This window comes from Callorhinchus milii, unplaced genomic scaffold (assembly GCF_018977255.1).
Source record: "Callorhinchus milii isolate IMCB2004 unplaced genomic scaffold, IMCB_Cmil_1.0 Scaffold1, whole genome shotgun sequence".
Lineage (NCBI taxonomy): Eukaryota > Metazoa > Chordata > Chondrichthyes > Chimaeriformes > Callorhinchidae > Callorhinchus > Callorhinchus milii.
In genome coordinates, this window is record NW_024704742.1 from 19,683,000 (window position 1) to 19,697,458 (window position 14,459).

Here is a 14,459-nt window from a genome sequence, read left to right on the forward strand (position 1 = left end):
ACAGAAGCTACAACTAACCAGCTTCTGTTGAGTACAAGAATAAAGAGACTTGTTTTTTTTCTATAAGACCATGTGAAGTAGTTCCATCAAATAATTACCTTTAAATGAAGCATTTGAAAGATCTAGTCCGTGTCAAAAAACCCAAAGCCAGAAATACAGAAAAAAATCTCAAATATTTTATTGAGAAAACGAGCCATTTCGTTTTGTAGTTCATTGTGATATCGTGCACATGTAGCAACATTACATGCTCATTAGATTGCCAAACAATATAGGGGGTTGTTTGTACCATCAACATTAAATATTTTCCGCTTTAATTTCACACAGCAAACAAGATATTAGACTGGGGGGCAAAACACAAATCTTAACGCAGCCCAACCAGTGGTTCACTGTATTTAAGGAGGCTTACATTTGATTGGCCTGACAGCAATTTGTCAACGGCACCTTTCAGTTGTGAGAAATGAATAAGAAAATTGTTGGTGAATACAGTAGAATATGCCTGACGTGCAAGGCATACTATATTTTTTTAACACTGAAACTTGGAAGTGATTCTTCTACACGAAAACATTCTAGGAAATCATTTACAGAAGTAACAATCTCTTCAGAGACAGACAAAAAACATCGATGCATGTACAGGATACTAACCAAAGAGTTACATAAACATATTAGCATATGTCACAGGGAACTGCTGAACAACTTTTGTTTCTGTCATGCTGAATTAGATAAGGCTTGAAGTTTTCCAAGTCTGTAGCTAACTCTTCTCAGTTAAGATGAAACATTTGCTCAACTATACACTGGTCTGCTCCATGTCAGGCCTTAAGTCTTTCTGACACCACCTTCTGGAACTCCATCCCAGAATCACTTTACCTCACCCATCTCCCTTACCTCCTTCAAGACCTTCCTGTTTGATTGTTAATTCGATCATCCTCCCTTGCCCTCCAGCCTTCCCAATTCCAATCCCCAGCTCAGGGGCAAACCCTTGACTGCCCAACACCTTGGGACATCCTCCCAACATGAAAGTGCTATATAAATGTAATTTGTTGTTGTATTTACCAACAATTTTCTCACTTATTCCCATACAATACTGTATCAGCACACTTTTTCCCCTCCAATTGATTTAGTTTTGTCTAGGTCATAAACTGGCTGCAAAAACAAATTCACACGTTTTCTGAGCATCAAGACTTTAAAAAAAACATTTACGTTAACCACACAACGGCTCATTGGAAATGCGAGTCCAGACCACAATCATCAGGCGAACATTTTTGCATAAACTGCCCTCTCTTTCTCCTTCTCTTGCTTTATCTTCTGCTTCACTCGGAGTATTTCACTGTTTATGGCTAGGAATATGCGAAGGAGAAAAAAAATGTTTTCAGTTAAGGAGTTGTCCCAAAACATTTTGTATGTGATATTGAAAGGAAGTTTGTTCTTGTAAAGATTGTAGCATACCTTTGTCTTCTGGTGCAACTTCTTGGGCTTTCTTAAGATCAGCCTATTTCAAAACAAGATGACATAAATAATAATCTTTCCAATCGATAAAGCATCCATAATGCCAAAACATTTTAAGGAGCTTTACAGAAAATTGTTGTCTAGTGTATTTACACGTACAGTTAATTTGCACAGTGTCCCACAAACTGCCAGGAAGCAAATGACCAATTTTATCTGTAGGATTGTTGGCCAGTGTACCTTCTAGTGTAACAGATTCTTTAACATCCGCCTGAACTGGCAATGGGACCTTGGATAATGTCTCTTCCAAAGGATGACGCCTCCAATAATGCAACCATTGCCTCAGTACTATACTGGAATGTCAGTCCAGACTATGAGCTCAAAGGTCCTGAAGAGGACATTCAAAATATTTGAATGATAGGAAAAAAAAGGTATTCAGTATTCTCTACTAAACAAGAGTGATCCGCTGCTCACTTTGCTCAGCGAGAATCAGTGTGCTTCATGTCCCCTGCCCTATCCACCTGACCTCGGCTAGTGGGGCTTTCATCAATTCTACCCCACGTCTCTCGAACTCCATCTGAGTCACTACAATTCATTCCTTCCCTCATCTCATTCAAGGTTGTCTCAAGACCTCTTCTGCATCTTTTTGATCATTTTTCCCTCCGCAACCCCGCTTGCTGCCACCCCCCAGTTAGCAGTGTAAAGCACTTTGGGATGTCCTCCCGATATGAAAGGCACTACCATATTTAAATGTAAATTTGTATTGTAATTTGTACTGTAAATTAATTTTAACTGACTCGTACCCCCTATTACAGCTGAACACATTTTTGTCTCATGGGTCACTGACAAAAAGAACAAATGGTAAAAATATAATGATACATTACCAGAGCCTGATCATAATTCTTGAGTGCCTGCAATGCTTGAGCCCTTCTATACAACGCTTTAGTGTTTGACGGATCAATTTCAAAAGCCTGTTAGAGAAATTAATATTAGGCATGAGATTTATTTCTACCAGAAAGCATACTGCTCATCCATATTAACATATCATCAGGCATTCCCATTTATGGGAATCAAATGCAAGGATTATTAAATTACATCAACTGGGCAATGCAGTTGTGTCAGTAGAGACAAAGTCAAAGATACAAGATGTACCCTCACATTAAAGCTGAACGCATCACTCATAGTACATCTCAAATATAAAACTATAGAAATTTACAGTACAGAGAAAGGCCATTCGGGCCATCATGTTTGTGCTGGCTCTTTTGAGAATTCAATCCATTCAATCCCATTTACCTGCCTTTTCCTCATAACCCTGCAAATTACTCAATTTTAGATATCTATCTGGTTCCCTCTTGAACGACAATGTCGATTCTGCCTCAACCACCACACCCAGCAGTGCATTCCATATCCTAACGAAGCTCCTCTGTGTGTAAAAAAAATCTTCCTAAGTCCATTTCACTCCTTTGGTAATTATCTTAAATTACCCTTCATCACTAAACCACTGAGCAGTGGAAATAATTTCTTCCCATCAACAATCAGTCTACAGAGTCCCGGCTTCAGCTTGAGTTGTCTCCAGGCAGTTGATACAACAATTTGATATAAAGAAATTCTTCACCTGAAATGCGGGTGACTTTACGCTTTTTAGAAAGATGATGCGGTAGTTTAAAAAACAACTCATGATGTTGGAAAATATTGCTAATGATTAAAAAAAGTTTCAGGAAATAAAAAACATGTCCATGAATGTTTTGCGTTTCATAAGCTTCAAAGATAGCATTTTTTTTCCTTCTAAAAAACACATCAAGTATTAATGCTACAGAAATACCAATACTGGTGAGGCTTTAACCAGAAAACACTCCTAAACGCCTATTTTCTAAAAACAAAAATTTCTAAAATTAACAAGGCAATACGACATTTGTCTAGATTGTCAACCTTCAAGATGTACCATAAGTGATTTAACTTAGCAATGTAACAAGTCTAATTTGTGTACTGTTAAAAGTTTTGCAATTTAATGAAAGACCTGGCACTGACCGTATCACAATTCTCAATAGCTCCAGTCCAGTCACACAGTTTCAGCTGGCAGGCTGCTTGGTTCAGATTGCAACTCACTGCAAGATCTTCCAACTTTTTATATGAGGAATTTTCTTCATCATCCTTTTCAATTCCAAAATTACTCACATATCTTCAGGAGTTCAGAGGAGGAGAGAAAAATAAGTTATTTCAATCATCTACGGCCGGTTTGTAGGGCAGTTCTGAAGTAACAAGCTTAGGTTCAGAACAGTTACAGTGGTTATGATCAGTGGGTCACCATCATGACTTAACTGTTCCACAATAAAGTTTAAAAATTAGTAAAGTACACTTGAATATTCAAGACCATAATATCCAAGCAACCATTTCAAAATGGTTCACATTTTTTTCAATACTCCACTCTCACCTTGCTCTCTGCCCGAACCATTATTTTGTTGTTCTTTACTTGCAAGTAGCAAACAGTACAACACCCGTAAAATTCCCTTCCCAAATGTACAAATGCTTCAACCTGACAACCCAGGCTAAAGTATTTCTTGAAGAGTGTAAAGGAACATGGCATTGACTTGACTCTACAGCCCCTTCTACTAATTTTATGGTAGCGTTTTATCTTTCTAATCCCTTTCATCCCTATCCTTCATCATTCAATTTATCTATTTCCCAAGGACCTCTCTATCAAGCTCTTAACTTTGTAAAGCAACACATGTCAAAATAAAGGAAGCTTTGTTGGTATGGAGATGCATCATCTTATCATTCTAGTACACTGGGTCTAAAGCAAGAATATAAGCACCTTAAAGCCTTGGCGTACTTCGTGAGGGCCATATTCCAGTCTTGGCATTTAAATAAGTTGTTACCAATATTCTTCAAGTCTTCTGCAATAGCTATAATTTTATCAACCTGTTCACAATGAAAATCAAAAATAATGCTTCATTAGTTTGCATAAGTTCATTAGCATAACCAGTTTATGTTGTAGCCAAAACAAAGGAGAAAGCCACATAACCAACTCTGATTTTATATATCAAATGTTTACAGATTTTACTGACTTCTTTTTCAGCTACTTTCCACATCCAGGCTCCGTTAACCATTAGCCTGACACATATAGATTTCTACTCTGCACTCAAAATGGATTTTCAGGCAGCTAAACATCAGACAGGCTCGCTGAATGGGCAAACTGGAGTAACTTAAGTAACAAATCTGAAATGAAGCATCACTTACTTCAAACCTACGCCTACAGATGGGGGTGGAGGAGAGAAGGAGAGAAAATAAATAATCTCTTTACTATTTTATTACAAAGACAGTGAAGGGCAAGAGAAAATGAAAACATTCAAATCCCCCAGTTGCTCCTGCTATTTTATTGCAGCTGAAAACAAAAGTGTCATCATCCTCTCAAACTCTCCTCAGATAAAGGCACAATCCCAATGGGGGTAGAGACAAGGTCATGTTGATTCCCTTTTGCATTTCCAAATTAAAACTTAATTACCTTAACTGAGGCAATCATGTTTAATCAAACAGTATGATCAAGTGAGAGGGGATCATTGCCAACCAATGTATTCTGCCCATTTAGATTTTTGTTATAATACTCTATCTGCTTTTATAAGAAAAAAAATCTGGAGAAAAATTCTCTACTGATACAAAACTCTAAGGTCTGCACAATTTCATTGAAATGCAACCCTTAAACAGATTTTTCAGCTGGTCTGTGACACATTTTACATATTTATATTTTAAAAGGACACGGGTTCAGTCTCTAATCCATGCTCTGGTAACGAACTCAGCCAGGGCAGCAATAGGAACACACAATGAACTCCCTCTTGATTCGAGAGGGAGAAAAATAAACTTAGCTTGGACTCTAGTGCACATATATAGAGGAGAGATCAGGATTGGTTAAGGTTGTGGAAATCTCATGATCAATCAGGTGTGTGGCAATGGTTATCAAGATTGACACATGAAGAATGGTCACTGGGTGAGGTCTTGAAACCCAATACCTATGTAACATTCCCCACAGTGTGAGGCTGTGCCTTCAAGAAAAAGACAACTGGAAAAAAAATCTTTAACTGAAGAGCACAGGGAAAGACTAGTGGAGTGGGATTAGAACATAAGAATTAGGAGCAGGAGTAGGCCATTCGGCCCCTCGAGCCTGTCCCGCCATTCAATAAGATCATCGCTGATCTATTCTAACTCCACCTACCCACCTTATCCCCATATCCCTTAATCCCTTTATCCACAAGAAATCTATCGATCTCAGTTATGAGCATCTACAGCCCTTTGGGGTAGAGAATTCCATAAATTCACTACCCTCTGAGTGCAGAAATTCTTCCTCAACTCAGTGCGAAAGGGCTTACCCCTAATTTTAAGACTGTGATCCCTGGTTATAGTTTCTCCAAACAGGGGAAAAAGTCTCCCACTATCTATTAAACCTTAATAATCTTATAGGTTTCTATAAGATCACCTCTCATTCTTCTATATTCTAAAGAATATAGGCCTAAATTGCTCATCCGATCCTCATAACTCATCCCTGGTACCAACCTACCACCCTCCAAGGTTTCTTAAATAAGACCAAACTTACAAAAAACAATACTCTGGGTGCCGTCTAACCAGGGCCCTGTATAGTTGCAGCAAGACTTCCCTACTCTTATATCTTTTTGTAACAAATGCCAACATACCGTTAGCCTTCCTAATTGGTTGCTGTACCTGCAAACTAACATTTTGTGACTGGTGTACAAGGACATCCAAGTCCCTCTGAACACTAACACTATCGAGTCTCTCCCCTTCTAAAAAATAATCTGCTCAACTGTTTTTGCCACCTTGGTGGATGACCTCACACTTTCCCACATTAGACTTCATCTCCCACCTATTTGCCCACTCACCTAGCCTACCTATATCTCGTTGCATTTTTTTTTGTGTCATCCTCGATGTTTACTCTCCCTCCTAGTTTAGTGTCATCCGCGAATTTGGGTTAGAATTAAGTTCGATGTCCTCATCTAGATCGTTGATGTAGATGGTAAATAGTTGAGGCCCAAGCACTGATCCTTGTGGCACTCCACTAGTCACATCCCGCCAATCTGAGAAGGACCCGTTTATCCCTACTCTTTGTTTTCTTCCCTTTAGCCATTCTTCAATCCATGCTAATATATTCCCCTTAATTCCATGGGCTCTAATCTTGTGAATCAACCCTTTATGCGGCACCTTATCAAATGCCTTTTGGAAATCTAAATACACTACATCCACCGATTCCCCCCCTATCTAATCTACTTGATATGTCCTCAAAAAAATCTATAAGATTTGTTAAGCATGACTTCCCTTTTGTAAAGCCATGTTGACTCTGTCTAATCATATTGTGATCCTCTAAGTATCCCATTACGATATCCTTAATTAAGGATTTTAGAATTTTCCCTACCACCGATGTCAAGACTAACTTGTCTATGGTTCCCCATCTTTTCTCTCCCACCCTTCTAAATAGTGACATTTGCGATCTTCCAATCAATGGGAACTATTCCAGAATCCATCTGCACAAAACAAGGTCTAGGATGGCCTGTCCCCTAGTTGGTTCCTCAGCATACTGCTCCAGAAAGCTATCTCTCATACATTCTATAAATTCCTCCTCTACCCTACTTTTGCCGATTCGGTTTTCCCAATCTATGTGAAGATTGAAATCACCCACTATTACTGTATTACCTTTGCTACATGCTCATCTAATTTCCTGATTAATACCCTGAGCTATGCTGTGATCACTTTTTGAAGGTCTATAAACTACTCCCACTAATGTTTTCTGCCCCTTATTATTTCGTAATTCTAGCCGTGCAGTCTCTACATCCTGGTTATCCGATTTGAAATCTTTCCTCTACTGTTTTTATTCTATCCTTTATTAACAAGGCTACCCCACCACCTCATTTTCCACATTGTCTATCCTTCCTATAAACTGAAAACCCTGGAATATTTAACTCCCACCCTAGATCTCCCTGTAACCATGTCTCAGTAATGGCTACTAGATCATACCTGTTTGTATCTATCTGTGCCTTTAATTCATCTATCTTATTCCGAATGCTTCGTGCATTCAGATACAGCAATTTTATTTTCTTACCATTTCCCTTACTCTCTGATGCCCTATCTTCTTTACTGAGCTTCTTACCCCACCTTGACCTATTCTGTTTACCTCTCTCGCTATTCTGTTCTGCCATCTTTAGTTTTCTCAATACTGCTGGCTTGCGATTATTTCTAATTCCCGCCCTCTTTCTAGTTTAAAGCTTTATTTACCTCCCTATGTATTCGGTTTGCTAGGACATTTGTCCCAGCCCGATTTAAGTGGAGCCCATCTTTTTGAAATAGTCCCCTTTTTCCCCCCACTTCTGGTGCCAGTGGCCCATAAAATGAAACCCCTGCGTTCCGCACCACTCCCTCAGCCATGCATTCAACTCTCGAGTTTGCTTATTCCTGTACCAATTTGCACATGTCAAAGGCAGCAATCCTGATATCACTACCTTTGATGTTCTTTGTTTTAATTTAGTTCCCAGCTCCTTAAACTCCCTCCTCAAATCATCACAACTAACCCTACCTATGTCATTGGTATCTATGTGAAGTACCACCAATGGATCCTTGCCCTCATGTTTCGGATTCTCCTCCAGCCCCGCCCAGACGTCCTTCACCCCGGCCCCAGGAAGGCAACAGAGTCTTCGGGTCTCCAAGTTGGAGCTGCAGATAAGTGTATCTGTCCGCCTGATAGTCTTGTCCCCAATCACTACAACTTTATGTTTGTTTCTCCTAATATTGGAATCACGTGTTCTTTCCTCTTCACAAGCTTCCTTGTCCACACAGGTTGCAAGGATCTCGTACCTGTTGACCAAGGTTAAAGCCTGAGGCTTCACTACCACTTTCTTTGATGTTCCCTTAACCTCCTGCCTGTCAGACACCCTATCCTGTCCTTGACTGATACTATCATCTATGCATTCCCTGAGCCTCAGGGGAGTGACTGGCTCCAGGATGAAATTATCCAGGAAGCACTCACTGTCCTGATGCTGCGCAATGTCTGCACCACGGATTCCAGCTCAGACACTCTGAGCTGGAGCTGCCTCAGTTGCAGACATTTGCTGTAGATGTGGTCGCCCGGGCTCAGACTGCCCTCCAACAACTCCCACGTGTTGCAGTCCTCACACAATACCTGTCACGCCATTGTCACCTCTCCCACCCCCCACTGTGAATAAAAGTTTTATTTAATTATTATTTTTTTATAAGTTAAAATCTTAATCTTTTTTCAATTTTTTTAGTGTTGTTAATTAGTAGTTAGTGTTAGTTTACTGTTAGTCAGTAGTTCGTGTTCGCAGTTAGTTTTTGATTGTGACATTGATCTGATGTCACTTTTTAATTTTCTCGCTGTTTTTTTATCCGAGCCTCTCCTCGCTGTGGCTTTTATCCCCACTGTTAGATCTCGGCTCAGCCCCTCGCTCTCGTGCCTCTGCTCCTTGGAGGAGTTAGCTCCAGCAATGGGCTGAAAGGCCTCCTCCTGTGCTGTAATTTGTAGGATTGAAAAATGTAAAACCCTTTTCTTAGTGCCTCAGTTCAAAGCCTGCTCCTTGAACACTGGTAAATCACAGGTCTAGTGGGTTAAACTTAAACACGATTAGGTTTTTGACCTGAAAGAGAATAATTAAACTCCACTGCTCGTGTTTTAAGACGATCCTTAGGAAATTTTTAAATTGAAGTGAATTTAAACAGATACATGAATTAAGAATCCAAAAAGCTTACCACTGAAGCAAAATAAAAAAAATCAAGCAGTTTTCATTTTCATCCCCAACACCACTCAAAACTCCTCTCAAATCACATCCTTTGTGCTTTCTATTGAACAGCCCTCAACTGTCTTGTGCAGGTGCTTAACAATTTGAAAATCCACACCCATGTAATATTTTCTTACATACTACATACATATATACAAAGAAAGAAAAAAGGCAGAGGGAATCACAAATTACTTACATCGTCCACCTGATCATCAGCATCCTCTGGGAAATCTGGGTAAGCATCCCCTGAACCATCATTAGGAGCTAAACCCCAGTCATCACCTTCTATCTGTCCACAATCTTCTATAGCACACAGCTGTGAAAAAGTAGCAAACAAAACGCTTGTATTTAGTGCATCATCTATTCAAGCAGGATAGTTAATAGTTTCCTGACACCTCAGCACGTTTAGCCAATGAGTAGTTGAGTTACACCAATCAGAAAGTCCTCAGGCTCACTTTGCGAGGTGGAGATTATGTACACCATAGCAACTCCCTGAGCTCAACCAACAACCTCAGCTCATTAATAAATTCACTATTGCCAAACTGACCACATTAAACCTGAACTGGTTTAAAAGGTAATAAATTAACTCCTGAACCTAAACGTCACATATCTTAAAAATGCAGTTTAATCTAGAACTAATTATTCTTCACCTCTTTACTGTGCTTTTTGGTGCATGTTGTTTTTCTTACCTTTACAGGCTTCTCGTCTTTCACCTCTATATTTTCCAGCATCTTTACCACTCTCATTCCTTTCAGCACTCGACCAAAGACCACATGTTTGTTGTCCAGATGAGGCGTGGGGACGGTTGTGATGAAGAACTGAGAACCATTGGTGTTTGGGCCTGCATTAGCCATGCTGAGCAGCCCCTCACAATCATGCTGCAAGGGGCAAGAGCAGGGAATAAACATCTAGATATGAACAACCTGCTGACATTCATTTCAAAAACATGTAGCACTATTAGAACACTTTATAAAATATTCAGGTACTCTAAATTTTCTCTAGATCACACACAAGACTTTCCATAACCAGAGTGATTAAAGGAAAGTTTTTTTAAAAAAATGGAACAGCTATAACTGAGAAGATACCCTTTAATTTGATGTCAAAGAAGCTCAATTTAACTCAATATCCATTACCATCTAGTATCAGTGATCCAGCTAACAATTATTCAGGCTCTCCTCAACTCATTCACTTTACCTTATAATGAAAACTTTCATCTTCAAATTTCTCTCCATAAATGCTTTCTCCTCCAGTTCCATTCTGATTGGAAAAGTCTCCTCCCTGGATCATGAACTTCTTTATAACTAAAAATAAAATTTGTTTAATGTATTGTCATTTTAAATTAGACAACAAACTCGTGACTGCAGAATCAAGTGATGCACTTACTCCTATGGAAAGGACAGCCTTTGAAGTGGAGTGGCTTTCCAGTTGTGGGTCCAATTCCTTTCTCTCCAGTGCATAATGCACGGAAGTTCTCAGCCGTTTTAGGGCAGACATCAGCAAACAGCTCCAGCACTAAGCGTCCAACTAAAAGAGACAAACCAATGGTTTGCACATTAAAAAGCAAATCAAATCAGTACAGTACCCGTCCAGCTCAGAGCACCCTACCTTCTAGGATCTATCTCACATGTTTGAGAACATCTACAAATCTTACTGATGATCCAGACAAGCTGATCAACAATGTCGTGGATTACTCAGACCTGTTCAGCTTGGCATTTCGCCATGGAGTCACCAAACACTGGGCAACACTATTTACCTTCTTTCCCACTGCCTCCCCCCCGATTTCATTAACTGAGCGCAGCATGAGATGGCATTAACAAGGGCTTTTATAGAATGAAGTAGATTTTAACCAATTGATTAACCAAAATCCAACGGAGACATCCAATCTCTCAATTGACAAAGTGAGTACAGCAAAGCTCTTCTTATGCTGTGAAAAGAAGGAATGGAGGCTCCAAGTTGCATGTCTCCCAGACACATCTACAGAAAAGTTGCCACAGGTTTGTGGCAACCAAGCGTTTATAGTGATGTCGTTTTTCTGATCCTGCGAATGTTGGCTTTTCCTATCATTGTGAAGCAGAATTCACCAAGTGATGGATTGTTCACCCACAAATATGGAATGTGAGCTGGACTTAGTCAGCTTGTGAGACAGGTTTTACCTGACTGATGATGTGTTGTTGCAATGGTAATCCTGCTCAGTTTCATTTTCAGACACCAACAGTCCACGCCCCTCCCCCCCTCCCTCCCTCCCCCCTGTGTGTAATCGTTGCTCATAGAAGGGGTTCGATTCTCCTGGTTTTTGAATCTCGCCTTTTTTAATAATTATTTCGCGTCCAAAAAAAATAAGTTTCTTTGTATTTGCTGGGCCTGGTCTGGGCCTGGCCTGGTCTGGGCCTGGCCTGGTCTGGGCCTGGTCTGGGCCTGGTCTGGTCTGGGGGGGGGGGGCGGTTGCATGGTAACCAGAAGAACATGGAGGACACCAGCAAAGGGGGAGGTGGGGGGGTATGTGCTGCCCTCTAGCTTCCTCCATGGTGTTCTGCAGCTTCACACACAATGAAGGGGAGGCAAGTGAGGGAGGGGGTGGGGGGGGGGGGAGGATGGGAAGGGAGGGAGGATGGGGAGGGGAGGATGGGAAGGCGGGAAGGGAGGAAAGGATGGAGGGGATTGAGGGATGGGAAGGGAGGAAAGGATGGGGGGAGGATGGGAAGGAGGGAAGGGAAGAAAGGATGGGGGGGAGGATGGGAAGGAGGAAGGGAGGAAAGGATGGAGGGGATTGAAGGATGGGAGGGATGGGAAGGGAGGAAAGGATGGGGGAGGATGGGAAGGAGGAGGAAGGAAGAAAGGATGGGGGGGGAGGATGGGAAGGAGGGAAGGGAAGAAAGGATGGGGGGGGAGGATGGGAAGGAGGGAAGGGAGGAAAGGATGGAGGGGATTGAAGGGTGGGAGGGGAGGAAAGGATGGGAAGGGAGGAAAGGATGGGAAGGGAGGAAAGGATGTGGGGGAGGATGGGAAGAGGGAAGGGAGGAAAGGATGGAGGGGATTGAAGGAGGGAAGGGAGGAAAGAATGGGAGGGAGGGATGGGAAGGGGGAGGATGGGAAGGATGGGAGGGAGGCATTAGAGATAAGAGGGCAGAGAAGTAGGATTGGTGGAGGTTCATGTTGCTGCATAAACACTTTCACTTTATTACTAGGGCCGAATGACCTGTTGTTTCGTTGGTGTAGATTCTGTATAAATCTGTGCAATTTTGATGATGGAATCTCAAAAGATTTCATATTTCTCAAAACGTGCTCCAATCCCATCACCCGAATTTTATTGTATTGGAATCTAACGTGGTCTGATTTCTCATGATCAGCCGGATAAAAAGCACAACATATTAAAATGCTGTCTGTCCTATTATTCCAACTTGAGTTATCATTGTTCTACATAAATAGAGGGAGATTTCTCTTGACGTATACACAGAGATGCCTTAATTATAGATTTGTTTTAAATTCTCGTCTGTAATGGTACCTGTCTGTTGTAGAAATACATTTAAATGTAATCACATTGGGAAAAAAAAATCTTGCATGTGTCGAATTATTGATGTATCTCACTACACTTAAGAGTTTAATTAGTTAAATGTCTATCTCTGATGGCTGCATTGGCTAAATGGTACTGTGCTAAGTATGCAGACCAAGATGGCAGGTTTAGTCCCTGGTTATCTCAGCTATGGCAGCACTTACAATGCTACAATTAGTCTCATGATCTGAGCTAGTGTACAGGGGGAAAATAATGTACAGGTCTTCACTTCGGATTATGTGCCAATGAGGCGTGGGGACGGTTGTGATGAAGAACTGAGAACCATTGGTGTTTGGGCCTGCATTAGCCATGCTGAGCAGCCCCTCACAATCATGCTGCAAGGGGCAAGAGCAGGGAATAAACATCTAGATATGAACAACCTGCTGACATTCATTTCAAAAACATGTAGCCTATTAGAACACTTTATAAAATATTCAGGTACTCTAAATTTTCTCTAGATCACACACAAGACTTTCCATAACCAGAGTGATTAAAGGAAAGTTTTTTTAAAAAAATGGAACAGCTATAACTGAGAAGATACCCTTTAATTTGATGTCAAAGAAGCTCAATTTAACTCAATATCCATTACCATCTAGTATCAGTGATCCAGCTAACAATTATTCAGGCTCTCCTCAACTCATTCACTTTACCTTATAATGAAAACTTTCATCTTCAAATTTCTCTCCATAAATGCTTTCTCCTCCAGTTCCATTCTGATTGGAAAAGTCTCCTCCCTGGATCATGAACTTCTTTATAACTAAAAATAAAATTTGTTTAATGTATTGTCATTTTAAATTAGACAACAAACTCGTGACTGCAGAATCAAGTGATGCACTTACTCCTATGGAAAGGACAGCCTTTGAAGTGGAGTGGCTTTCCAGTTGTGGGTCCAATTCCTTTCTCTCCAGTGCATAATGCACGGAAGTTCTCAGCCGTTTTAGGGCAGACATCAGCAAACAGCTCCAGCACTAAGCGTCCAACTAAAAGAGACAAACCAATGTTTTGCACATTAAAAAGCAAATCAAATCAGCACAGTGCCCGTCCAGCTCAGAGCACCCTACCTTCTAGGATCTATCTCACATGTTTGAGAACATCTACAAATCTTACTGATGATCCAGACAAGCTGATCAACAATGTCGTGGATTACTCAGACCTGTTCAGCTTGGCATTTCGCCATGGAGTCACCAAACACTGGGCAACACTATTTACCTTCTTTCCCACTGCCTCCCCCCCACCCCCCCGATTTCATTAACTGAGCGCAGCATGAGATGGCATTAACAAGGGCTTTTATAGAATGAAGTAGATTTTAACCAATTGATTAACCAAAATCCAACGGAGACATCCAATCTCTCAATTGACAAAGTGAGTACAGCAAAGCTCTTCTTATGCTGTGAAAAGAAGGAATGGAGGCTCCAAGTTGCATGTCTCCCAGACACATCTACAGAAAAGTTGCCACAGTTTGTGGCAACCAAGCGTTATAGTGATGTCGTTTTTCTGATCCTGCGAATGTTGGCTTTTCCTATCATTGTGAAGCAGAATTCACCAAGTGATGGATTGTTCACCCACAAATATGGAATGTGAGCTGGACTTAGTCAGCTTGTGAGACAGGTTTTACCTGACTGATGATGTGTTGTTGCAATGGTAATCCTGCTCAGTTTCATTTTCAGACACCAACAGTCCAC

General features: G+C 40.8%; 2 protein-coding genes across 2 annotated transcripts; both read right to left on the bottom strand.

Annotated features, from left to right (window-relative positions):
* Positions 1–154: 154 nt before the first annotated feature.
* On the bottom strand, positions 155–10,751 carry ppid (peptidylprolyl isomerase D; the record flags this gene model as incomplete). Its single annotated transcript, XM_007899200.2, is given in 9 exon segments — positions 155–1,334; positions 1,444–1,486; positions 2,325–2,411; positions 3,469–3,619; positions 4,253–4,359; positions 9,424–9,543; positions 9,917–10,105; positions 10,422–10,528; positions 10,611–10,751. Coding segments are annotated over 9 exon segments (1,034 nt in total), but the record flags the coding sequence as incomplete, so codon positions are not given.
* A 2,154-nt stretch (positions 10,752–12,905) lies between these two features.
* Positions 12,906–13,788, bottom strand: LOC121849983 (peptidyl-prolyl cis-trans isomerase D-like; the record flags this gene model as incomplete). The annotated part of the gene is made up of 3 exons (XM_042339763.1): positions 12,906–13,112; positions 13,428–13,534; positions 13,617–13,788. Coding segments are annotated over 3 exons (486 nt in total), but the record flags the coding sequence as incomplete, so codon positions are not given.
* Positions 13,789–14,459: the final 671 nt, after the last annotated feature.